We start from the raw sequence: 26330 nt of genomic DNA, 5'->3' as shown, positions 1-26330 counted from the left end.
TTTACTGTCATATTTGTTTCCGGTCCAACGTAGTTATAGTAACTAAAGTTATTTTTCTGAAAAACAACACAGAAGAATAAAAAGAAATAGGTCACTTTTGATTGCATCAACTGTAATATCGGTTTTGATTTAATAGGTATTTGCAATAAAATGGCATTACTACAGATAAAAATAATAGATGTATTTTTTTAGAAAGTGTTCTGGAAATTGTTACTGTGTATGGATACTCTTAATTACAGATGACATTTCAATGGATATAAACCTTTACAAAGTTACATTCTGTATATTTACTATTTTAAAACGTAATGCTGTTGCTGGAAATGTGCCTCATTATTATTGTAGCCCCTGATGTATGTGTGTGAGTGTATATACGTATCCTTTAATCCATATCCAGTAATCCTTTTGGGTTTTCACAGAAGTGTCATTTTTGAAGATTTGTGCTTCACTAAGTGGCAAAAGTCAGCAGGGATTTTGAAAGTGATGTGCGAGTCAGGTGTTCTCTCTGGTGAGCCTCAGCCTCTTGGTCAGCTGACAACTGATAGGGAGAGCTCTCTGTTAAACCAGCTGGAATGGAGATGTCCAAAAACATTGGAGGGCTTTTGCAAATAAGTAATGTCCTATTTCGTTTCAGACAAAATGCATTTTAGAATACTTGGCTGCACCAAGTACACAGAACTCACTACTGATGCACTCTTGACAGAAGCGGAACAAGAGCATTTTGAGCCTACTTGACTTGATGTGTACTTTGAATTCGAACCAGGTAAAAAGTGAGCAACTTTCATGACACAGGAAACTGTATTTAAGATCAAAAGGAATTTTGCCATAATTGGGCAGAATTTTTACAACAATGCTGGGTTTTTGGGACATTCATTTATATACACTTTTCTTGAAGTCCCACCACAGCATCTAAATCAGGTCAAAATCTGGATTTTCCCTGCACAATGGAAAAACCTTGATTGATTTTCTTTTTCAGCCATACTTTTGTAGATTTGCTGGTGTGCTTAGGATAAGTGCCCTGTTGCATGACCCAATTTGAGCCAAGCTTCAGCTATCAGATAGATGGCTTCACATAGAGGAATTCATGGTCAACTCCAATGTTCCCACTAATTTTTCATGTGTCTGAGCGAACACACAAACTCCCTGAGCGATCCCTTGGACCACTGTGAGCAACAGCAGACGTGTGAACTGTGGTCACAGCAGCATCGAATCCATCCAAGTTACATGGTTTATTAAAATAATCAAATTCCAGCATTTATATTTATGTTAGACTACTTTTAATTAACTGCTTTAGCCCACTTACAATAAAAAATTAAAAAAAAAATCTTGTTCATGACCTGTGTTGTATGTTAACACCAGTGTTGGGACTAACGCGTTATTAAGTAACGCGTTACAGTAACTACGTTATTATTGTGGTAACGAGCACGGTAACTAGTTATTATGCCAAAACCTTATTTTAAGTTATCTCTTATGTTCATTTAGAAGTAGGAGATACAGTATTGTATTTTATTGTTGAGTCTACTCAACTTCACGATACTTTAATGTTGTCCAAGCTGTGATTAATAATTATTAAACTAGTATAGTGCTGATAACTACAACAACTAAAAATAAATACTGCTTTAGTTTAGTAAAGTTTACATTGTTCCTCACACCCAGAGGCACTGGCAGCATTAATGTCAAATTTTCGCTCTCCTGCATCCTGTATTAAGAAAGTTAATGATTATAAAACCCTTGACTTTTGGATATATGACAAACTTCAAACATCATTGTGTGTAGGTCAAATGTGTCCAGTGTTTGTTTGTTTCTCATGGTTTGGCGCCCTCTTGTGATCTCAGTCAGTATTCTGTGATCTTTGTTTGTCTGACTATTTCAATACAAGCGCTCAGTTAGAGGTGCAGTGTTTACTCTAGTAGTCTTGGTCCGTGAATGCCTGTAGGCTTCCATGCTATGTTACAACATTGTAAGGCATGGACAGACCAACTCAGTTTTGCTGCTGACTTACAGAGTACACATCTATAGTCAGACCATTTTCTCATAGTTATACTAGAACTGGAGTCCCAAAAGCACACAGGCTAAGGCTAAGAACAGATTTACAGTTTTTATTAACAAAACTAAATGAGTCAGTTGATCAAATGTGTCCCTATGAGCAAAGGTAGAGGATTAATCAGTGAAGTGGTGATTTGTCGGGAGAATTCCTTTAAGGTGTCAAGCTGAACATGTGAGGGAATCTGAGGTAGAATTTTCCTTTTCTAAGGTATGAATAAAGAGGAGACAGTGAGGAGGTAACAGCTGGAACACCGAGGGTTTTCTAAGACAGAGGACAAGAGAGGAACAGGTGTAGGAATCATTTAACTGGAGTGAAGACTTTGATGTGCTACTAGCTGTGAAAATAGTCTATATGATCAGCTGTACGATCTGGGAATGTGTCAGTCTTACTGTAGAAACAGTCCTTACTGTTTCTACAGTAAGACTGACACATCTTACTGTATCTTACTGTATCTTCTACAGTAAGATACATATAAATCTTATAAAGTTTGTATCTGTCTTGTGTGAAACTTGTATGAAAAGCATACAAGAGTGAAAACAGATATAAGATCCCTTGAAAAATTATATAAATGAAACTTGTATGTTTTGGATACTTACTAAAACAATATATGAAAGTAATGAGAAAGTGGCCACTTTCATGAGTAAATCATAAAAAGCCTTATATGATTCACTATATGAAGTAGGCCACATCTTATGCAAGTCTTTTATAAGTTTTTACTATTTCTTTTCCATATGGGTAAATACACAGAGGGTAATGATCTGATCAAAGGCAGGGATGTTGGGAACCTATCAGGAACAGAGACAGGACCTCAAATGCAGCCAAACCTGCTGTAATGAACCGCTGGTCTGTACCATAAATTATCATTATGGGGGTTGTTGGAGCTTTGTGCACAGCAGCATTAATAACGGATGCGCTCAGTAAACTGTATAGAGCAGTCTGTCATGCACAGGAATAAGCTGTATAAAGTCCATGTAAGTTGCAATAATATTTTAATCAATTTCAGTGTTAAGTTTGTTTCTAACGTAAGGTATGTTACTGCATTTGTATCATGAGATACGTGAAAACTTTCTCGTTCTGTACTTATGTTACATGCATCCATGTGCTATTTTTTAACTTAGACATGTGTGTCGCTCAAGCTAGCAGGGCCCCATGAGAAACGGGACGAATGTTTACGTGTTCACGGGAGTTTGCACCCTTGGCAAGTGGACTGAGGTATGTGTTCAGTGTGGGTCTCAAACCTCCTACCAAGTTTGGTGCCACTGGTTTACTATGTGCAACTCCCAGCCTAAAACGCTAAAAACAAAACTTGACCTGTCTAGTCTTCAGTGGTGTACCGGGCTCGAGGCAACTTTAAACGCAAACTCAAGGGTAGGCAGCAGACCAGAGGTATAGTCTCCTACCAAACTCTGAAGCATACCCCCACCCAGGATAACCACCAAACACAATAAACTAAAACAATAAAGCAAAACAACAAACAAGTGCTTCGATGGAAGGGCAGCACAGCCACCCAGCTGAAACACACTAAAGGGACGTTGCTCAATCACAGTAAACACCATCACTCACCCACTTAAAAGTAAAACAAACTGATATTCAGTCTCCACTAAAATGTCCAAAGATCCCGGACGAGCCCCCACTTATGTTACGACCCGGCTCAAAGCCGCAACATAAAAAAGGAGATGAATATCAGAGTGAGTGTGAGAAGAGGTTTTTCTTAAAATGGCATAGCAGGTTCGCTAAAATGGCTGGTGCCACCAAGGCAAAGACAAGTGAGCTCTCAGGTAGCTCAGGTAAGCTTTTATGCACACCTGACTAGGTGTGGCCAATTAGCACCAGCTGAACACACTGAGCAGATTAGAGGCTGCAGAGGGACGTAACATACACTGACAGTGACACACACACACACAAACAGTTGCGCAAAATGGGAGGTGTAACCACAAGCATGTATAAAAGAACTTTGTGATGTGCCGTATTTTCATTTCTTCATTCATCAGCTTCTTTTGACATCACAGGTAAGTAAATCACTGTAACATGGTTTATACAGACTTCACATTTTTTTAATATAGAAATTAAAATGTTTCAGATTGAGTTGTAATTTGAGTTTTTCAGTTGTGATTCTTTGTGAATCCTTAAAGTTGCACTTTTTTGAATGATAACTCCACTGGATAATGAAGACAGTCAGCTGCAGTTTGTAAACCTTCCATTCAAATTTTAACGCTGTACAACTTTGACTTAGAGACAGAGTTACTAAGAACAGCAATGGCAGCAGTGACTGTTTGCAGCACCACCAAAGGCTTGTTCCTCATGTTCACCCTGCTGTCTCTGGTTTGCCTTTCAAGTGCACTGATAGACAAGGAGCTGGTAAATTGTTTTTTCTTATGCTTCAGTAATTTTGCTGGTCACCACAAACAAAGTTGCTGGTGTAATTTAAATTCTTTTAATAACTGTATATGCTGGATTTTCAGAAACAACTCAAAGAAAACTATCAGAACATGAAACAACAAATGGACAGACTGAAGGTCAGTACATGTTCAGAGAACCGCTATGAGAAACTTGTGGATATATGTGACCAGTATAATGTTACAACATAGTAAACTGCATTCCTGTAATATGAAACTATTACATTTTATCCCATCAGGCTGAGCGTGAGGAAAGAGTGAACTTACGTTCTGAACTGCTGAGTGAATACTTGAGCCTTGTGGACCCGTTGATCGCACTGATGAAGAAATCTGCAAAGGTTTTACCTGATGGTTTTCCTCAAGTTGACAAATTTATAGAGAACATTATGTATTATGCGATTGAAATAAAGGCTAATAATGTCAGGGAGAATGAGGAGATGGGTGAGAAAATAGAGGAACGTGAAATGAAACTGGGACAACTGAAAAAACTGATTGAAGTCCTCGAGGAAAAGCAAGCTGAATTGTAAATTCCATGTCAGTCATTTCATTTTTCTTTAATAATGCATCTTTTGTATCTGTGGTTAGTTTCTATTTCATATAGTACAGCTTCTCTTAACTTCAGTTTAACTTTTTTTTAGAGCTGTCCTTCTTCTTTACTGTCTGATATTAACAAAAAAAAAAACATTTCACTATCAGCTACCATTGTCCAGTCTCATATGTGCTGATGACAACTTTTAAGAATACATTTCCAGTAGTTACTTATTTTTCTGCCATAACTTAAATATAGAAGTGGAAACAATGTTTATATAAACTGCAAACTGCCATACAATAAAGACATTTACCTACTACTGTTATTGTTTCTATTCTTCAGCAATAAGATGACAGATTAATAACCTGCTCACATTCTTGTGAAATGAGAGTATGCCCTCAGCAGAAAGTTTATGCTGATGTTTATCATATAAATGATGACGGTATTTATAATTTAATAAGAACTATTATTATTATTATTCTTGTTGTTGTTGTGAATGTTTTCATCATTTATTTATTCATTTATTTTTTATGGTAATTTGCAGCATTCATATTTTTGCATTGAATTGGGCTAACCACATCTGCGTGTCAATAGCACAGACATCTTTATTATGAAAGCCATAATACTGGTGTTATTTGTCCATGATTTGTGTAGCCAGACTTTACTCTCAGTAGTAGCATCATTAGCGGATCACGCAGAGCTCAGGCTCGCTTTCCGGAGTGTAACCCAGGGTTATTTTATTGCCAATGGTATTTTATTTTTATTTTATTTTAAATGTTACTGAGTGTTGAGTTTACCAATGTACCATGAACGCACCGCAGCGCTGATAATGAGAAGTCCCTGCTCAGGGTGAGATGATTTTTTATTTCATTGCATCTGTCTGCACGGAGCAAGATGCACAAGCTGTTGTAGAATTTTCAGTACTGTAACATGTTGAGCCACACTATTTACTATAAAGTCATTGGTTAAAGCTAAGAAATAGCTCTAGTTGCATCTTTAGCAGGCCAAAGACGTGGAGAAAATAAGAGCTTTGTTAGATACAGATAAATAGATTACATTACTTCGTTATTCTTTAAACCAGGTGAAGAGATCTTTTATCTAGTTTTGTATTTCTCCATAATGTGTAATTTATATTGACCCTAAAATATTAAAGAAAAAACTTGGTGGCAGTGTTTTCCCTTTTAACAGGAAGAACCCTCCAGCAGAGCCTTGCTCAGGGAGGTGCAGCAATCTCCTGCAAGATGTTAGGGGTGAGGAGAAAAAGAAAAGAGCAGAGGTAAACAGGATAAAAGACACTATGGGAAAGAACCAGAGTTCAATAATAGCAACTAATGATTCAATGCACAGGTGGGTTTTTTATAGTGGTAATGTATTATGAGGTCTTTAATATAAGACGAGACCTGTTTATTCAAGACCTTGTATGTGAGGAGAATGACTCTAAATTTTAGAGATATTAGAGGTTTGTGATGGTCCTCAGATCCAGTCAGTGATGAGTTTGATTATATGCAGGTTTGACAGCGAAGGTAGAAACCAGAGACCCCACAAGTAGACAGAACTCTTAACCCCACTCATCTTAAACACAGGAGAAAAGTGAGTTGCAACACAAAAACATATTGTCACAACAAGTCATGCTGACAGCTTTCACCTTTAAAAAAGTATGTAAATAGTTTACATAGATTTGAGTTATTTCGTTCCAGTACCTGAAGTTTGGGATTATAGAAGAAAAATAAAATTATTTATTCTATTGAAAGTGATGCAGAAATGTTGAGAAACATCTTTTCTGCTTTTAAAAAAGGCATTAAATAATGCATTAAATCATAAAACAGTAGAATGTAGATGGTGAAATATAGGGTATTACACCATATGCATATATTATGTTTGGTATCCTAAGAAAAACTGTTGTCTTTTACTAAACTGCTTTATTTTTCCCAAAGGGTTGATTCTGTTCATCTGGATGCAGGGTTTTCAGTGGGTGAAACATTTCGTCACTTATCCAAGTTACTTTCCCCAACCTTATAAACAGTACATTTGCACAATAACTGAAACCAGCCCACTGAAGGAACAATGGACAGTTCCTTGATTATTAATATGCAAATTAATCAGAGACCACTGATCAATAGCCCTGAGTACCAGTCACAGAGAGTTGGCGAATGGCTGCAATCACAGCATTGTAAGATGATGAAAGATACCCTTAGGCCTCCTACTCAATTCAGATAGTCTTTCCCTTTCGCGTAAATGATGCTGTGATTGCAGCCATTCCCCAAATATCTGTGAATGGTACTCATGGCCATTGATCAATCTTCGATCAATGGTTGGTGATCAATGGCCATGACTGATTCTGAAAGTGATGTGCAAGTCAGGCGTTCTCGGTGGCGAGCCTCAGCGTCCTGGTCAGCTGACCACTGTCTGTTAAACCAGCAGGAATGGAGACGTCCAAGAACCTTGGAGGACTTTTGCAAATAAGTAATGTCTTATTTTGTTCCAGACAGAATGCATTTTAGGATACTTGGCTGCACCAAGTACACAGAACTCACTACTGATGCACTCTTGATACAAGCAGAGCAAGAGCACATCCAGGCATTTTGAGCCTACTTGACTTGATGTGTACTTTGAATTCGAGCCAGGTAAAAAGTGACATTGGCATAATTTTTACAACAATGCCCCAATTTGCTGGGTTTTTGGGACATTCATTTATATCCACTTTTCTTGAAGTCCCATCACAGCATCTAAATCAGGTCAAAATCTGGACTTTCCCTGCACAATGGAAAAACCGTGATTGATTTTCTTTTTCAGCCATTCTGTTGTAGATTTGCTGATGTGCTTAGGATAAGCTTCAGCTATCAGATAGAGGAATTCATGGTCAACTCTATCAATCATCATCACCCCTCCACCATTGTGACTGACAGTTTTATGAGAACTTTCATGTGAATGGGTGAATGCACAAGTTTGAGTGCTCAGATGAGTAGAAGAGCGCTATATAAGAACCAGTCCATTTACCTACTGGTGGTCCGGGCAAATCCAGGTTTTGATTGTGTGATTTTTTTCTTCTTTCAGAAATATGGGAAAGAAAACATGTAGTATGAAGTGAGTAGAAACTGAGGAATGCAGTAAAGAAAACTGTGTGTGTGTGTGTGTGTGTGTGTGTGTGTGTGTGTAAGAAGTGGTGTGGGTGGTGTATAACCAAGAGTGATGGAAAGAGATGTGTTAAAATGTGGACAGAAGAATAAGAGAGGGAAAGTGTTAATAAGTAGTGATGAAAATGACATATAATATGTCTTAGTGTGTTAGTACAGGTGGCTACGGAATTGGATCAACGTCCTCCACAAGCTCAGCGGCCGGAGCAAAATGATAGCTTAACATAATTGGAACCACACCCAGCCCATGTTTTGGCTGAATATTACACAGCTTCACTCCATGTACATCTTAACCTGAGGAACAAGCTTCGAACACTGCCCTAAACCCTAAACCTTAAAGGGTTCAGCAGCATGTATAAATACCATGGAAGCATGCGCTCCTGATCACAAGCTGGGAGGTTCACCTGCGACATCACTATGTGTGAATGGACTTGAGAAGACTGTCTGAGTTTCACATTTGCCATACTAGGAGTTGAAATGGCAAAGACAGAGACTGAAAAGATTGAAAGACAAAAGGCAAAGCTGAAGAAGAACGGCCCACTGGGCCCCTGACACGCCACAACCGTGAACTGCTGCAGATGCATGAGAGAGACAGAAGCTGTGAGAAGTGGGGAGAAGAGAGCATGGAGGAAAAATGAAGGCTGTTATTGTTAATGTGAGAACACATGAAAATTGGGTTGGAAAACTGTGGCCAGCTGTCTTGTGGAGGTTGAGAAAAGTCCGTAGGATCGCAACAAAGGTAAAAATAAAATGATTTGAGGGTTGTTGTTTTTTTTTGTTTTTTTGTTTTAGTAGCAGGCTGATTTTGACAGTTAGGTTAGGGTTGTTTTCTTTTGTAAGAGAAACACAGGTTTATTTTTTTATATATATATATATATATATTTAGACATGTCCTGAACAAGGCCTAATATGTTTGGGGGGTTTTTTGTAACAGTGCACTTAGGGAGAAAAAAAAACCTTCCAGGTATCATCTCTCTGGGGGTGAGATTTTGTGTGTTGATGATTTAAAAGCAGGCATGCAAGATTGGAAGTAAAAGCGCTATAAAATACTTTAATTGAGAGCAAATATAAGGTGAGCTTCTCTAGATTACAATGGGCTTCTGAGGAAATTCACCTACCTAGGACGCTGACCATATTATGGTAAGTCCCGTGTTTAAAAGGATTGTAGCGATTCAATCCATTTCAAAAGCAACAAGAATTGTTTTTATTTTTGGAATGATGTAATATTGCTGTCAGTGGATATTTAAATTCATGCACGGTTTTCCACTATCAGCAATGATTGGTACGATTGCATGTGACTGGATAAATGCATGTGATTGGTATAAATACATATGAATGGACTGTGACTGGACTGATGATGTGGACTAAGTGTGACTGACTTGAAATTGAGAAGACGGTAACTATTTTAGGATTAATCAATGCTAATGCCTAATAAACCCTAAACAGTGAAAAAGGGGTGGATGTATGTGTTTTTGTTTGCTTGTTTTTGCAGGAGCAGGAGGATGACAGAGACCAGAGGAGGGGGAGACTGGAGGTCCACATGAGTGTGGGCGGGCCTTGCAGACCTAACCCTTTAGATAGCACTTTTCTGTGTTACTGATTTTGTGTGGAGAAAACTGTGTTTTCCTGGCTGCTTGTTGGTTACAGTAACACACTGTATTGTTGGCAAATGATAAATGCTACAGGAGGAAAATGTGTATTCAATGTGAAACACATACTGTGTTAAAATCAGTATCACTCCTTTCACAGACAAGGAGGGTTGACCACATGATTTACAGCAACACCTCTGGAATCTGTTGATCCAGGCCCGACCTGCCAGGACAAACCACTGGCTAATGTTTTTTTTTTCCCTCTCTAAGGGTTCTGGCATCACACAGGCAGACATGAGTGAAATGAAGACGGTTGTGCAGTGATTACAGAACATCTTAGTGTGGGGCTCATTATCATATCGTTATTCATTTTAAGGTGTTGAGCTCAAAGTGTGAAAACAACTGAGTGACATTACTTAAGATTACTGGTTACAGTAGTTTTAATTAAACACATGGGATGATCCATGGTTTGGGCAAATTATGGTAACAGTAGTGTTTTAATGATTTGGGAAAATAAACTGCATATGGCACACTTTTGTCTGTGGTGTTGGATGCCTTATTACTCTTATAACCTACAGTTGTTTGCAAGTGTGAAGTTCATATTTACTCACCGATTTTGGTTTCTAGGTAATTGTGGTGTGGATGCAGGCTCCAGGCAGAGCCAAGAGTTAGACCCACTTACCATGACATTAATGCTGATTTTAGTCTTTAACACAGGGTTTACAGGGCTGAAGCGAAATTACTCCAGAGGAGAAGCCATGATGTTGTCTGAGAATTTGTGTAACTAACCTTTTCCTTTTTGTTATTCTCCTAGTTCTGATGAGTTGACTCATGGGAGAGACCATGTGTCAAAAGGAGGGATTCTAGGTTTAACATGAAACAATGTTTTTATGTTTTCCATGAGTGTTTTTGTTCTATGATTTTTGCAGTGATTCGTGTGATTCACAGTTCATTTACGGGTATTACATCTATGCAAGTGGTGCATCCATGTTCAGATGAGGCTTTGATGGCCTATAAGTGAAGTTCACTGAACTAAAGAGTGTGGTTTGATGATGGTTGACATGCTTTCCAAATAGAAGTTTTTCCTCCTAGCAAAAAATACAGGTGCAGCAGCCAGAGTATTGCTGGAAGAAATTGTCCCAACGGTGGAATCTCCTGACTGAGACTGGGTGCTGATCAGAAGTCTTCAGAGACCCAGCGAGAAGCAGGGACCATTCATAGCAGAGCTGACAGCCCAGGCAGTGGTTGAGGTCAAAGGTCGTGCGGTTTGGGGCCCTACTAGTCATCATGAGAAGATTCCAGAACCACAGCAATAACCATAAAGCTGCGTTGGAACGAGAGGGTGAGGGGTGAAAAGAGCGCCCTCCTCCAACAAGGGCGTGCCAAGCTCCAACTCAACGACTGCAGAGCAGACTCTGTGCCACTCAAGAGGGATCAGCGAATGAATGCAGATCACACCTACTTAAACAGCCAATCAGTTTCCCTGGAAAGCTTAGTATGTTTTTAAGTTAAGGAGGTCGTTGGGGTGACGTTAATAATCATTTTATAAATGATATGCATTTACATGACTCTCCAAACATCACAAACTCTGTTAGAGTCCTGAGCCTGAGTAAAAGTGATTGGAGTAATTATAGCATGCAAGTTTTACAGCAACTTGTGCACATTTTGTAGGGTAGGTAGACTGATTATCTAGCATGTCAGTTCCTGATGTGTAAGTGCATTAGGCCCTCATTGTCTGAGTAAACATAGTAACAACAGTTGTGAGTTCTTTTGACATGTGTACTCAACTTTGACACATTTGACACCGTAAAGATAGGATTTGGGGTTCATCACATTTCACTGAGGGATTTTGATAGACCTCAAACATGCTGGAAGCACCTAAAGAAGGAGGTTGTTCTTTGAGAATTAAATGTGGTTGTTTTGGTTTCCCCAATCACTGATGTGGGCACAGTAAAGATAATTGTAAATGGCCTTGGAGAGGGTTTACACCTTTTAAACTGGCTGATGGCCATACAATAGTAAAGAGTACAGTACACTGCATAGACAGAGAGGAAAGATCTATAATTCTGTTGTAAAATGTAGCTCAGAAGTGTTTGATATATGTTGGCTGTGTGGAAATTCATGGCTACTTTTGGGTTTTACTTTAAAACTTGAGAAGCACTAACATCAGTGTTAGTATATGTTTGTGGTATTAATTTACCTACAGGTTCAGACATATTCAGTGTCCTTGATGGCAAACATCTGGACAGGGCAAAGCAAATGGCACAAAGGAGTGTGTGATGTTTGGTGAGGCATGTGTGCCTCAATCCCTAATAACACTGGGGAAGGGGGTCTTTTACAGAAACAGTTAATAAATTGGGAGATTTAATGATAAAGTGGGAAAATATATCACACACCTAAAAACTTCCTTATCTTAACAACGGGTTCTTATGAAAGAGCAGCTTGATGTAACCGAGGATGAAGTTTTCTTTGCAGATGAAAAACGAGCACTGTTTCATTTCTTATATGATCTCATATTGTGTTTTCTTTTATGATATAACTGCCATCCTTCGAACAAAGGGTGGAGACTCAGATGGAGAGAAGGTGACCATAAAATGTGAATTTGTTGGTTCCTTCTGACTTTAGGGAAGATGGACATTGTGAATTCTTTGAGTACACAATGGTGCTGATGTTCAGTAGTTCGAAAAGAAATCTCCATGTGTTTTTATGTGATTCTTAATTAATTATTTTTCATTCTTAATTGTGGTATCACAAAGGGTGGAATGTAGTGGCAGATTTCTTTTCTCATGTATTAATCACATATTTAATCATATCACATTAGTTATAGTAATATCACTTTCTCACTTTACTATAGTAAGAGAACTCCTGTCACTAGTTTACACGCATGTGGAAAGTTAACACAGTGAGGCCATTATAATGGGTGACGTTGAACAGATAGTGGGACTCCTTCTGCTTATCAGGGATGTAAATCCTTAGGTGACAGCCAAGCAGAAAACGAGGTCATAATTCTCTCCGTGAGGGAGAAGGTATAGCCCCCCCCCGTGAAAGGGGCCAACATGTGAGAGTTTGTGGAATGTTCTTTGTATGTGTCTCTGTATATAAGATGTAAGGGCGGTGGCCACAATCCGGAGATGGTCCTGGTGTTTCACTGGGATGCTCTCTCCACATTGCAATGTGTTTATTAAACCCACTTCAAATCAAGCTCGCTGGGTGTGTTGCAGGTTATTGTTAAATTTTCCACGACACTAGTTATTCTTGGTCCATGAATGCCTGTGGGCTTCCATGCTGTGTTACACCATTGTAAGGCATGTACAGACCAACTCAGTTTTGCTGTTGACTTACAGAGTACACATCTATAGTCAGCCCATTTTCTCATAGTTATACTAGAACTGGAGTCCCAAAAGCACACAGGCTAAGGCTAAGAACAGATTTAAAGTTTTTATTAACAAAAAAAAATAAGTCAGTTGATCAAATGTGTCCCTATGAGCAAAGGTTGAGGATTAATCAGTGAAGTGGTGATTTGTCGGGAGAATTCATTTCAGGTTCAAGTTGAACATGTGAGGGAATCTGAGGTAGAATTTTTCTTTCCAAGGGATGAATCAAGAGGAGACAGCGAGGAGGTAACAGCTGGAACACCGAGGGTTTTCTAAGACAGAGGACAAGAGAGGAACAAGTGCAAGAATCATCTAACTGGAGTGAAGACCTTGATTTGCTACTAGCTGTGGAAATAGTCTGTACTCACAGCTGCACTCACACCAGATAGCAAAGAGTGGAGGAGAGTAAAAGAAAGAAGCACTCACACAATGGGAGTTGCCAAGGCCATAAATCATCACCTTTGTGAATCTTTTTTCCATAAATGTGGTTTGTTTACAGGAAAGTGAAACAAGCAATAAGTACAGTTTCTCATTGTGGCGGAGCCTGGTCTGTGGCGTGGCTGCGGAGGAGGCTGGTGTCTTCCCTTGTGTTGCTGTAGAAGACCTGCCCATCACTCAAGGTCTTTGCAAGACTCTGAATGATCAGCATACTAGTTTTCTCCCCTCATCAAACCCTGTGCCTGACTGATATTGACATACAAAAACTTTATTTTTCTTTTATGCATCATTCGCAGCTGTCATCCAAACCTATTGACAAATTATGTAAAAGGTGAGCAGAATTGTTTGTGCACATTTGAAATATTTAAACAGTATGTGTATTTGTTGTATGTTTTGTGTACTTTTTTTCCCTCTGGTTGTCACCTTGGCATTTTCATGTGAAACAGGCAAATATCTGTGAAACAAAAATGAAAGCCTGAGGAGCTAAGTGCTAATGCCTCTGCACACAGACCACACTGCAGCACACGCACACACACACACACACACACACACACAAAGAGTTGTGCAAAAAACTGAGCTGTAACCACAAGCACGTATAAAAGAACTTTGTGATATCTTCATTTCTTCATTCATCAGCTTCTTTTGACATCACTGGTAAATAACTCACTATAACATGGTTTTTACAAAGACTTCACATTTACTTATATAGATATTAAAACGTTTCAAACTGTGGATATATGTGACCAAATATAACGTTACAACATAGTGAACTGTCTTCATGTAATATGAAACTGTTACATTTGATCCCATCAGGCTGGGCATGAGGAACGAGTGAACTTTGGTTCCGAACAGTTGAGTGAATACTTGAGCCTTATGGACCCATTGATCACACTAATGAAGAAATCTGTGAAAGCTTTACCTGATGGCTTTCCCTTTCCCCGACAAGAACAACAACTAGTCATTTTGACCCTTGTTGTTCCTGAATGTCACTTTAACAGTAAAATTCTGCTGTTGATAGGGACAAATGTGCTTTTAAAGGTTTGTGGACAAGATGGCCCCAAGTTTATTCACAAGCTACACTCTAAGCAGTTTGCAATGATCTTTCAACATGCTGTCCAAGCACAAAGGAATGGTACCCATTCCTGCCCTGTCACGTTGTTTAGTAAAGGGACAGTGACAATCCCTGCAAGACAGAAACACTGTCTGATCGGAAATGTGAGATTAAGAAAGAACAACCGGAACACAAGTTTTGTCCTTGAGTCGCATGAGCAATACAAGTTACCAGGTGGATTTTTTCTCGAGTTGGCTTTAGTAAACATTCCTTTTAATGTCAGCAGTAAAGTACCTGTCATTGTACACAATGTTAGTGACTATGCTGTTACGTTGCAGTCAAATAGCATTGTTGCTCAAGCTGTGCGGCCCAATATGTTTGTTCACTAACATCTAGTCGAACTATGAATCTTACAAGTTGAAATGAACTAAACAATGACAACCACACATTCAATCTTGATAATTCTCTCATCCCAGAGCAATGGAAAGAGCATATTCTGGAAAAGCTGAGATGTCACATGGCCACACCACAGTTGTAAAACACCAAATCAAATTGACCAATGAAAAGCCCCTCTAAGCACGGCCAAGGCCCATATACCCAAGTGACAGGGAGGCTGTAAACAACGTCTAAGAGAACTACTTGATGCAGGTATCATTCGAGAGCCACAAAGCCTTTTTCCCTCACCAATTGTATTGGCAAGGAAAAATAATGGGTCGAAAAGGCTATGCATAGATTACTGTAAATTAAATCTAAGAACTATCCAAGATGCATATACCCTGTCAAAGACTGAGGAAACATTCACAGCTCTCAGTGAAGCTAAATGGTTTTCGGTCATGGACCCTAAGTCCGGTTACTATCAGGTGGAGGTAGCTGAGGATAACAAACCTAAGTCCCCTTGGCTTCTTTGAATTTAATAGGATGTCACAAACTCCCCAGGCAACTTCCGACGCCTGATGGAGAAGTGTGTAAGGCAATCTCATCTCACCGAAGTGCCTGTCTTTTTAGATGACCAAACTGCGTTCTCGGACACTTTAGAAGAACGAGAATCTTAAAGTACGGACAGATTTTTTTAATTTATAAATGGCCTGTATTTGTATAGAGCTTTACTTAGTCCCTAAGGACCCCAAAGCACTTTACACTAGATTCAGTCATTCACCAATTCACACACTGGTGATTACAAGCTACATTGTAGCCACAGCTGTCCTGGGGCGCACTGACAGAGGCGAGGCTGCCGGACACTGGAGCCACTGGGCCCTCTGAGCACCACCAGTAGGCAATGGGTGAAGTGTCTTGCCCAAGGACATAACGACTGGGGCTTTCTGAGCCGGGGCTCGAACCGGCAACCTTCGGATTACAAGATAAACTGCCAACTCTTGAGCCATGATCGCCCCACAGAAAAAGGTTTCTTTAAATTTCTGGATCTCATGCAATATACATTCAGCAATTTCATTTTTCTTTTATGCATCATTCCCAGCTGTCATCCAAGCCTATTTACATATTATGTAAAAGGTGAACAGAATTGTTTTTGCACATTTGAAATGTTTAAACAGTACATTTATTTGTTGTATGTTTTGTGCACTTTTTTTTCTCTAGTTGTCTTCTTGGCATCTTCAGGTTTTTTTTGTGTGAAACAAAACTGAAAACCCGAGGAAGCTAAGTGCTAATGCCTCTGCACGCAGACCACACTGCAGCACACCCAACCGCACATGCACGCGAGCACACTCTCTCTCTCTCACACACACACACATACACGCACACACACACACACACACAAACAAAGTGTTACGCAAAATGCGAGGTGTAACCACAAGGATGTATAAAAGAATTTTGTGATGAGCCAAATCTTCGTTTCTTCATTCATCGGCTTCTTTTGACATCACAGGTAAGTAACTCACTATAACATGGTTTATACAGACTTCACATTTTCTTATATAGAAATTAAAAATGTTTCAAATTCAGTTGTTTCAGTTGTGATTTTTTGTGAATCCTTAAAGTCGCACTTTTTAAAATTTCAAATGATAACTCCACTGGATAATGAAGACGTTCAGCTGCAGTTTTGTAAACCTTCAGTTCAACTCTTAACACTGTATAACTTACACTTAGAGACAGAGTTACTCAGAACAGCGATGGCGGCAGTGACTGTTTGCAGCACCACCAAAGGCTTGTTCCTCATGTTCACACTGCTGTCTCTGGTTTGCCTTTCAAGCACACTAATAGACAAGGAGCTGGTAAATAGGTTTTTTTTCTTAACCTTCAGTAATTTTGCGAGTCACCACAAACAAAGTTGCTGGTGTAATTTAAATTCTTTTAATAACTGTATATGCTGGATTTTCAGAAACAACTCAAAGAAAACTATCAGAACATAAAACAACAATTGGACAGACTGAAGGTCAGTACATGTTCAGAGAACTGCAATAAGAAACTTGTAGATATATTTGACCAGTATAATGTTACAACATAGTAAACTGACTTCCTGTAATATGAAACTGTTACATTTTGTCCCATCAGGCTGACCGTGAGGAAGGAGTGAACTTCGGTTCTGAACTGTTGAGTGAATACTTGAGCCTTATTGACCCGTTGATCGCACTGATGAAGAAATCTGCAAAAGTTTTACCTGATGATTTTCCTCAAGTTGACACATTTATGGAGAACATTAAGAATTATGCGATTGAAATACAGGCTAACACTGACAGGGAGAATGAAGAGTTGGGTGAGAAAATAGAGGAAACTGAAATGAAACTGGGACAACTGAAAAAACTGATTGAAGTCCTTGAGGAAAAGCAAGCAGAATTGTAACTTCCATGTCAGTCATTTCATTTTTCTCTAATAATGCATCTATTGTATCTGTGGTTAGTTTCTATTTCATATAGTACAGCTTCTCTTAACCTCAGTTTAACTTTTTTTTAGAGCTGTCCTTCTTCTTTACATTCTAATATAAAAAAAAACATTTCACTATCAGCTACCATTGTCCACAGTCTCATATGTGCTGATGACAACTTTTAAGAATACATTTCCAGTAGTTACTTATTTTTCTGCCATTACTTAAATATAGAAGTGGAAACAATGTTTATATAAAATGCAAATTGCCACACAATAAAGACATTTACCTGCTATTGTTATTGTTTCTATTCTTCAGCAATAAGATGACAGATTAATAACCTGCTCACATTCTTGTGAAATGCAAGTATGCCCTCACTAGAAAGTTTATGCTGATGTTTATCATATTATTGATGACGGTATTTATAATTTAATAAGAACTATTATTATTATTCTTGTTGTTGTTGTGAATGTTTTCATCATTTATTTATTCATTTATTTTTATGGTAATTTGCAGCATTCATATTTTTGCATTGAATTGGGTTAACCACATCTGCGTGTCAATAGCACAGACATCTTTATTATGAAAGCCAGAATACTGGTGTTATTTGTCCATGATTCATAAGCATCATGCTCCATCTATAGTTATACCTTTACTGGTTTCCTGTATTAACACCTTTTATACATTTCACGTAGTATTACTTTTTTGGGTGTTGAGTTTACCAATGTACCGTGAACGCACCGCAGCGCTGATAATGAGAAGTCCCTGCTCAGGGTGAGATGATTTTTTATTTCATTGCATCTGTCTGCACGGAGCAAGATGCACAAGCTGTTGTAGAATTTTCAATACTGTAACATGTTGACCCACAGAGTTAATATATTCTGTGAAGAATATTCTGGCTGGTTTTTCTATATAGTAGAAATGTACTGCTAAGGACTGAGCGGTGCCATCTAAGGATTGAATGCCACTTGAGATGTCTACAAAAGATGTTCTCAATCCAAAGGCCACCTGTGTCTTTGGAGGGTGGTAGGGTACAACGATTTCCTTTTTTATTTTTATTTTTTCTTAAAGGGATTCACATTTTTCCTGGGATCTCAGGACACTTTATATTGCTACTGGTGCTGTCAGCGTTAATCTCATTAAAATGACATTAACGCCATAACCGCATTAACGCGGCAAATCTCCGTTTGTGAGTTAACGCAGATCGCCCCGTGCTTATGGGAAAATAACAGTAATCTAATTACCGGTTTTGCAATAGTAATCCCTTACTTTACTTGTTACTTGAAAAAAGTAATCGGATTACACGGGTTACTTGTAACGCGTTACTGCCCATCTCTGATCATGAACGGTGCGAGGATGTACAAACCCGCTGACATTGGAGTTGTACAGAACGCACTGTGAGATCTAACTCTGTAGAAGGGAACAAAGATGGTTCATAATCCACAGAAGCTTTAAACAGAGACTGACCTGTAGTCGAAGAGGTTAAAAAGTTGTCAGCAGATCCAGGGCAACTGAGTAGGCCAAGTGGAAGGGTTTTAGGTTGGGGCTGCGGGGCGGCCTCAAGCTTTTGGCTATGCCTCTCTGTGTGCCCACTGGTTTGGAGGTTGAATCCACAGCTCAGGCAGATTTTGGTTTCTAAGGAAGAAAAGAAAACCTTCCAGGCTTGGGGGACAAATTGAGGCCCCCTGTCGGAGACTATTTCTGTAGGGATTCATTCTGCAGAGTCTGAAAACTAAGATTTTAGCAGTTTCAGAAGTTTATTGAGAGCAATGAAGTGGGCAGCCTTAGAGAATCTGTCTATAACCAAGAGGATGGCAGTCTTACTTGGATGTGGGTAGACTAGTAACAAAGGAAGTGAGACCATGAGCGATAGGGAACAGCTAACGGTTGCAGCAACCCAGCAGCTTGACACATGCTGTTCTTACTCCGGACAGAGATGGAACAGGCCGTGACATAGTCCCTCACATTTTTTCTCCAGATTGTCCCAACAGACATAGCACCTAAGTTGACAAATAGTTCTGCTTACCCCCAGGTAGCAGGCAAATTGTGCAGTGTGCCCCTAATGGATGACGGCAGAACAGGCAGCCACAGGTACATAGTGACGGTTTGTGGCTCCTGAGCAGGGATCAGAATCTCCTTGCAGGTGCTGCTGGATGAAGGACTCGATATCCTAGGTAAGATTTCCAATAATGCAGGTTGTGGGCAGGATCGGCTCCAGTTCTAACTGATCTGTAATCTGTGAAAACTGGAGAGCGACAGCATCAGCTTTTGATAAGAGAGAACGAAATGGAATCAACCCAAAAACAGAGACCAGCAGGTTTGGCGAGCATTTATCTCTTGTTTGAAGGTAGATAAACCAGGTTCTTGTGGTCGGTCCAGATGGTGAAGAGCTGCTCTGCTCCCTAAAGCCAGTGACACCACTCTTCCAGTGCCAGTTTGATTGCCACGAACTCTCTGTCCCTGATGTCATAATTTCGCTCTGGGGGAGATAACCACCGATACTTAGTACACATTTGGGAACACGGACTGGAATATTTTTTTCTTTTTAGTTTAAGAAGCACACTTTCTGAATCCTGGTAAATGAATTACTCCGTGATGTACTTTTTTTGTTGTTTGTTTGTTTGTTGTTGTTTTGTTGTTTTTGTGGCTGACATTTTCATCTTCTCACACATCCTCAAACAATCTACAGTCATGTCTATTTACTATAAAGTCATTGGTTAAAGCTAAGAAATAGCTCTATATGCATTTTTAGCAGGCCAGTGAAAGATCTGGAGAAAATAAGAGCTTTGTTAGATACAGATAAATAGATTACATTACTTCGTTATTCTTTAAACCAGGTGAAGAGATTTTTTGTCTAGTTTTGTATTTCTCTATAATGTGTAATTTATATTGACCCTAAAATATTAAAGAAAAAACTTGGTGGCAGTGTTTTCCCTTTTAACAGGAAGAACCCTCCAGCAGAGCCTTGCTCAGGGAGGTGCAGCAATCTCCTGCAAGATGTTAGGGGTGAGGAGAAAAAGAAAAGAGCAGAGGTAAACAGGATAAAAGACACTATGGGAAAGAGCCAGAGTTCAATAATAGCAACTAATGATTCAATGCACAGGTGGGTTTTTTATGGTGGTAATGTATTATGAGGTCTTTAATAGAAGATGGGACCTGTTTATTCAAGACCTTGTATGTGAGGAGAATGACTCTAAATTTTAGAGATATTAGAGGTTTGTGATGGTCCTCAGATCCAGTCAGTGATGAGTTTGATTATATGCAGGTTTGACAGCGACGGTAGAAACCAGAGACCCCACAAGTAGACAGAACTCTTAACCCTGCTCATCTTAAACACAGGAAAAAAGTGAGTTGCAACACAAAAAAATATTGTCACAACAAATCAGCTTTCACCTTTAAAATGCTGTGTAAATAGTTTACATAGATTTGAGTTATTTCAGTCCAGTACCTGAAGTTTGGGGTTATAGAAGAAAAATTAAATTATTGATTCTATTGAAAGTGATGCAGACATGTTGAGAAACATCTTTTCTGCTTTTAAAAAAGTCATTAAATAATGCATTAAATCATAAAACAGTAGAATGTAGATGGTGAAATAGAGGGTATTACATCATATGCACATATTATGCTTGGTATCCTAAGAAAAACTGTTGACTTTTACTAAACTGCTTTATTTTTCCCAAAAGGTTGATTCTGTTCATCTGGATGCAGTGTTTTCAGTGGGTGAAAAGTTTCGTCACTTACCCAAGTTATTTTCCCCAACCTTATAAACAGTACATTTGCACAATAACTGAAACCAGCCCACTGAAGGAACAATGGACAGTTCCTTGATCATTAATATGCAAATTGGCATGACCATTGATCAAAGACCACTGATCAATGGCCCTGAGTACCAGTCACAGAGAGTTGGCGAATGGCTGCAATCACAGCATTGTAAGATGATGAAAGATGTACCCTTAGGCCTCCTACTCAATTCAGATAGTCTTTCCCTTTTCGCGTAAATGATGCTGTGATTGCAGCCATTCCCCAAATCTCTGTGAATGGTACTCATGGCCATTTATCAGTGGTCTTCGATCAATGGTTGTTGATCAATGGCCATGACTGATTTTGAAAGCGATGTGCAAGTCAGGCGTTCTCGCTGGTGAGCCTCAGCGCCCTGGTCAGCTGACAACTGTCTGTTAAACCAGCGGGAATGGAGACGTCCAAGAACCTTGGAGGACTTTTGCAAATAAGTAATGTCTTATTTTGTTTCAGACAAAATGCATTTTGGGATACTTGGCTGCACCAAGTACACAGAACTCACTACTGATGCACTCTTGATAGAAGCAGAGCAAGAGCACATCCAGGCATTTTGAGCCTACTTGACTTGATGTGTACTTTGAATTCGAACCAGGTACAAAGTGACATTGGCATTATTTTTACAACAATGCCCCAATTTTTGGGACATTCATTTATATACACTTTTCTTGAAGTCCCACCACAGCATCTAAATCAGGTCAAAATCTGGACTTTACCTGGGCAATGGAAAAACCTTGATTGATTTTCTTTTTCAGTCATTCTGTTGTAGATTTGCTGGTGTGCTTAGGATAAGTGTTCTGTTGCATGACCCAATTTGAGCCAAGCTTCAGCTATCAGATAGATGGCTTCACATAGAGGAATTCATGGTCAACTCTATCAATCATTGTCACCCCTCCACCATTGTGCTTGACAGTTGGTATGAGAACTTTCATTTACCTCATTTTAAACCCTTACACAACCAGAAGATTTTTATTATGTTTTGATATATCGAGGTGACCACTCACCGCTGAGCATCAACGGCTCCTCTGTGGAGATCGTCGACAGCACCAAATTCCTGGGCGTCCACCTGGAGAAAGACCTCGGATGGTCCCTCAACACCAGCTTCCTGCACAAGAAAGCCCAACAGCGTCTCTTCTTTCTGAGAAGACTGAGAAAGGCCCAGCTTCCACCACCGATCCTGACCACCTTCTATAGAGGAACTATCGAGAACATCCTGAGCAGCTGTATCACTGCCTGGTTTGGGAACTGTGCCATATCGGACCGCAAGACCCTACAGCGGATAGTGGGAACAGCAGAGAAGATCATCAGAGTCTCTCTCCCCTCTATTAAGGACATCTACACCACACGCTGCATCCGCAAAGCCACCAGCATTGTGGCTGATTGGACACACCCCTCTCACACACTCTTCACACTCCTGCCGTCTGGAAAAAGGTACCGAAGCATTCGGGCACACACATCCAGACTGTGCAATAGCTTCTTTCCACAAGCCATCCGTCTCCTCAACAAAAAGGGACTGGACTGATAAACACGCACACACACACACACACACACACACACAAACACACACACTCTATCACTCAGCTCAACTCAACTACCTCAAAGCATTGAGACTGGACTTACACATCAACCTGTAAATGCTCTTTTTGCACAATATTTTTATGTTTACTGTTCTTGCACTACCTACATACCAAGTATGTTTACGGTTTCCTTTGCACTACCTACCTAGTTAGATAGTTAGTTTTAGTTAGATAGTTAGTTTTTGTTAATTTATGTTGTAATTTATGCTAGGTCAGTCTGTCCTGTCTCTAGTTAGCTAGTTTAGTGATTTTCTGTTAATTTATGTTGTAAATTTATGTTGCATGTAGCACCTTGGCCCTGGAGGAACGCTGTTTCGCCTCACTGTGTACAAACTGTATATGGCTGAAGTGACAATAAAGCTTGACTTGACTTGACTTGACTTGATATGTACACATATTTACCGTTCTGCATATGTAGCCTGTAAATATGGTAGGCATACTGTCTGTAAAAAGGGTCTCAGAGCTGATGAGGGTTACACATGTAGGTCCATTCCTTTTCACAATTTACCATCTTATTTTAAGTTATCTCTTATGTTCATTTAGAAGTAGGAGATACAATATTGTATTTTATTGTTGAGTCTACTCAACTTGACCATACTTTCATGTTCTCCAAGCTGTGGTTATTAATTATTAAACTAGTATAGTACTGACAACTACAACTACTAAAAATAAAGAATGCTTTAGTTTAGTAAAGTTTACATTGTTCCTCACATCCAGAGACACTGGCAGCATTAATGTCAAATTTTCGCTGTTCTGCATCCTGTATTAAGAAAGTTAATGATTATAAAAACCTTGGCTTTTGGATATATGACAAACTTTAAACATCATTGTGTGTAGGTTGAATGTGTCTAATGTTTGTTTGTTTCTTATGGTTTGGCGCCCTCTTGTGATCTCAGTCAGTATTCTGTGAGCTTTGTTATATCTGACTACTTCAATACAAGCGCTCAGTTAGAGGTACAGTTTTTACTCTAGTAGTCTTGGTCCATGAATGCCTGCAGGCTTCCATGCTGTGTTACAACCTTGTAAGGCATGGACAGACCAACTCAGCTTTGCTGTTGACTTACAGAGTACACATCTTTAGTCAGGCCATTTTACCAGAGTTACACTAGAACTGGAGTCCCAAAAGCACACAGGCTAAGGCTAAGAACAGATTTAAAGTTTTTATTAACAAAACTAAATGAGTCAGTTTATCAAATGTGTCCCTATGAGCAAAGGTAGAGGATTAATCAGTGAAGTGGTGATTTGTCGGGAGAATTCATTTCAGGTTCAAGTTGAACATGTGAGGGAATCTGAGGTAGAATTTTCCTTTCCAAGGGATGAATCAAGAGGAGACAGCGAGGAGGTAACAGCTGGAACACCGAGGGTTTTCTAAGACAGAGGACAAGAGAGGAACAGGTGTAGGAATCATTTCACTGGAGTGAAGACCTTGATTTGCTACTAGCTGTGGAAATAGTCTGTATTCACAGCTGCACTCACACCAGATAGCAAAGAGTGGAGGAGAGCAAAAGAAAGAAGCACTCACACAGTGGGAGTTGCCAAGGCATTAAATCATGACCTTTGTGAATCTGTTTTCCATAAATGTGGTTTGTTTACAGGAAAGTGAAACCAGCAATAAGTACAGTTTCTCATTGTGGCGGAGCCTGGTCTGTGGCGTGGCTGCGTAGGAGGCTGGTGTCTTACCTTGTGTTGCTGTAGAAGACCTGCCCATCACTCAAGGTCTCTGCAAGACTCTGAATGATCAGCATACTAGTTTTCTCCCCTCATCAAACCCTGTGCCTGACTGATATTGACATACAAAAACTTTATTTTTCTTTTATGCATCATTCGCAGCTGTCATCCAAACCTATTGACAAATTATGTAAAAGGTGAGCAGAATTGTTTGTGCACATTTGAAATATTTAAACAGTATGTGTATTTGTTGTATGTTTTGTGTACTTTTTTTCCCTCTGGTTGTCACCTTGGCATTTTCATGTGAAACAGGCAAATATCTGTGAAACAAAAATGAAAGCCTGAGGAGCTAAGTGCAAATGCCTCTGCACACAGACCACACTGCAGCACATGCACACACACACACACACACACACACACACACACACACACACACACACACAAACAGTTGTGCACAAAACTGAGCTGTAACCACAAGCATGTATAAAAGAACTTTGTGATATCTTCATTTCTTCATTCATCAGCTTCTTTTGACATCACTGGTAAATAACTCACTATAACATGGTTTTTACAAAGACTTCACATTTACTTATATAGATATTAAAACATCCAAACTGTGGATATATGTGACCAAATATAACGTTACAACATAGTGAACTGTCTTCATGTAATATGAAACTGTTACATTTGATCCCATCAGGCTGGGCATGAGGAACGAGTGAACTTTGGTTCCGAACAGTTGAGTGAATACTTGAGCCTTATGGACCCATTGATCGCACTAATGAAGAAATCTGTGAAAGCTTTACCTGATGGCTTTCCTCTAGTTAACACATTTCTGGAGAACATCAACCTGGTTTTCATGAAGATGTCCCACTTATGGTGCTATAAGAATTAAGTGAAGGAATTTAAAGCTAACACTGAAGAATGAGGAGTTGGGTGAGAAAATAGAGGAAATTGAAATGAAACTGGGACAACTGAAAAAAACTATTGAAGTCCTTGACGAAAAGCAAGCAGAATTGTAAATTTCATGTCAGTCATTTCATTTTTCTCAAATAATGCATCTATTGTATCCAGTGTTGGGTGTAATGCGTTACTAAGTAACGCGTTACTGTAATTAAATTACTTTTCCACTGAAAAAGTAGAGTAACTAATTACTGTTCATTTTTAGGTATTTTAATTACAGTTACTTAAAATGTACTTGTGTTACATTATAAAATAATTAAACTCACTGAATATCATTATTTAATTTCAATAATTCATCTTCTAAACGTAGAAGTAAACTCTGCCGCTTTAACATCACTGTAGTGCAGCTGCACGTCATTTCGTCATTTCACTGATTGTATCTGTGGTTAGTTTCCATTTCATATCGTACAGCTTTGCTTAACTTTAGTTTAACTTTTTTTTTTAAGACCTGTCCTTCTTCTTTAAAGTCAGGTGTGCTGATGACAACTTTTAAGAATAGTTGTCATCAGCACACCTGTTCCAGTAGTTACTTCTTTTTCTGCCATTACTTAAATATAGAAGTGGAGACAATTTTTATATAAACTACAAACTGCCACACAATAAAGACATTCACCTACTACTGTTACTGTTTCTTTTCTTCAGCAACATGATGACAGATTAATGACCTGCTCACATTCTTGTGAAATACAACTATGCCTTCAACAGAAAATGTCTTATTTAATAAAGTTAATAAATCATCATCATCATCATCATCATCATCATTATTATTATTATTATTATTATTATTATTATTATTATTATTATCATTATTATTAACGTTGTTGTTGTTGTGAATGTTTTGATCATTTATTCATTTATTTGTACGGTGCAGCATTCATATTTTTGCATTGAATTGGGTTAACCACATCTGCGTGTCACTGGCACAGACACCTTTGTTAAGAAAGCCTGATAACT

General features: G+C 39.0%; 1 protein-coding gene across 3 annotated transcripts; it reads left to right on the top strand.

Moving 5' to 3' along the window:
• The first annotated feature begins 3891 nt into the window (after nt 1-3891).
• Nucleotides 3892-17674, top strand: LOC106097127 (structural maintenance of chromosomes protein 3). Of its 3 annotated transcripts, none has more exons than XM_019355036.2 (4): nt 3892-4053; nt 4278-4402; nt 16891-16944; nt 17064-17674. In XM_019355036.2, the coding sequence occupies exons 2-4, from the start codon at nt 4301-4303 to the stop codon at nt 17349-17351; spliced, it is 444 nt and encodes a 147-aa protein (XP_019210581.1). In that variant the 5' UTR covers nt 3892-4053; nt 4278-4300; the 3' UTR covers nt 17352-17674. The 3 variants fall into 3 exon arrangements, with proteins under 3 accessions (XP_019210581.1, XP_013122244.1, XP_025760587.1); XM_013266790.3 differs by lacking the exons at nt 16891-16944; nt 17064-17674 and adding exons at nt 4507-4560; nt 4680-5124 and having other exon boundaries at nt 3902-4053; nt 4280-4402; XM_025904802.1 differs by lacking the exons at nt 3892-4053; nt 4278-4402 and adding exons at nt 16149-16437; nt 16659-16783.
• Nucleotides 17675-26330: the final 8656 nt, after the last annotated feature.

The sequence above is a fragment of the Oreochromis niloticus genome, unplaced genomic scaffold (genome assembly GCF_001858045.2).
Source record: "Oreochromis niloticus isolate F11D_XX unplaced genomic scaffold, O_niloticus_UMD_NMBU tig00007204_pilon, whole genome shotgun sequence".
Taxonomy (NCBI): Eukaryota; Metazoa; Chordata; class Actinopteri; order Cichliformes; family Cichlidae; genus Oreochromis; species Oreochromis niloticus.
The sequence above is the reverse complement of the archived record's forward strand: the minus strand, read 5'-3'. Positions and strand labels throughout refer to the sequence as shown.

Excerpts from the sequence above, each read along its gene's own strand:
- LOC106097127 (XM_019355036.2), top strand. The coding sequence starts at position 4,301 with ATGGCAGCAGTGACTGTTTGCAGCACCACCAAAGGCTTGTTCCTCATG. Across the intron at positions 4,403-16,890 it reads CACTGATAGACAAGGAGCTG|AAACAACTCAAAGAAAACTA; the intron begins GTAAATTGTTTT and ends CTGGATTTTCAG. Across the intron at positions 16,945-17,063 it reads AACAATTGGACAGACTGAAG|GCTGACCGTGAGGAAGGAGT; the intron begins GTCAGTACATGT and ends TTGTCCCATCAG.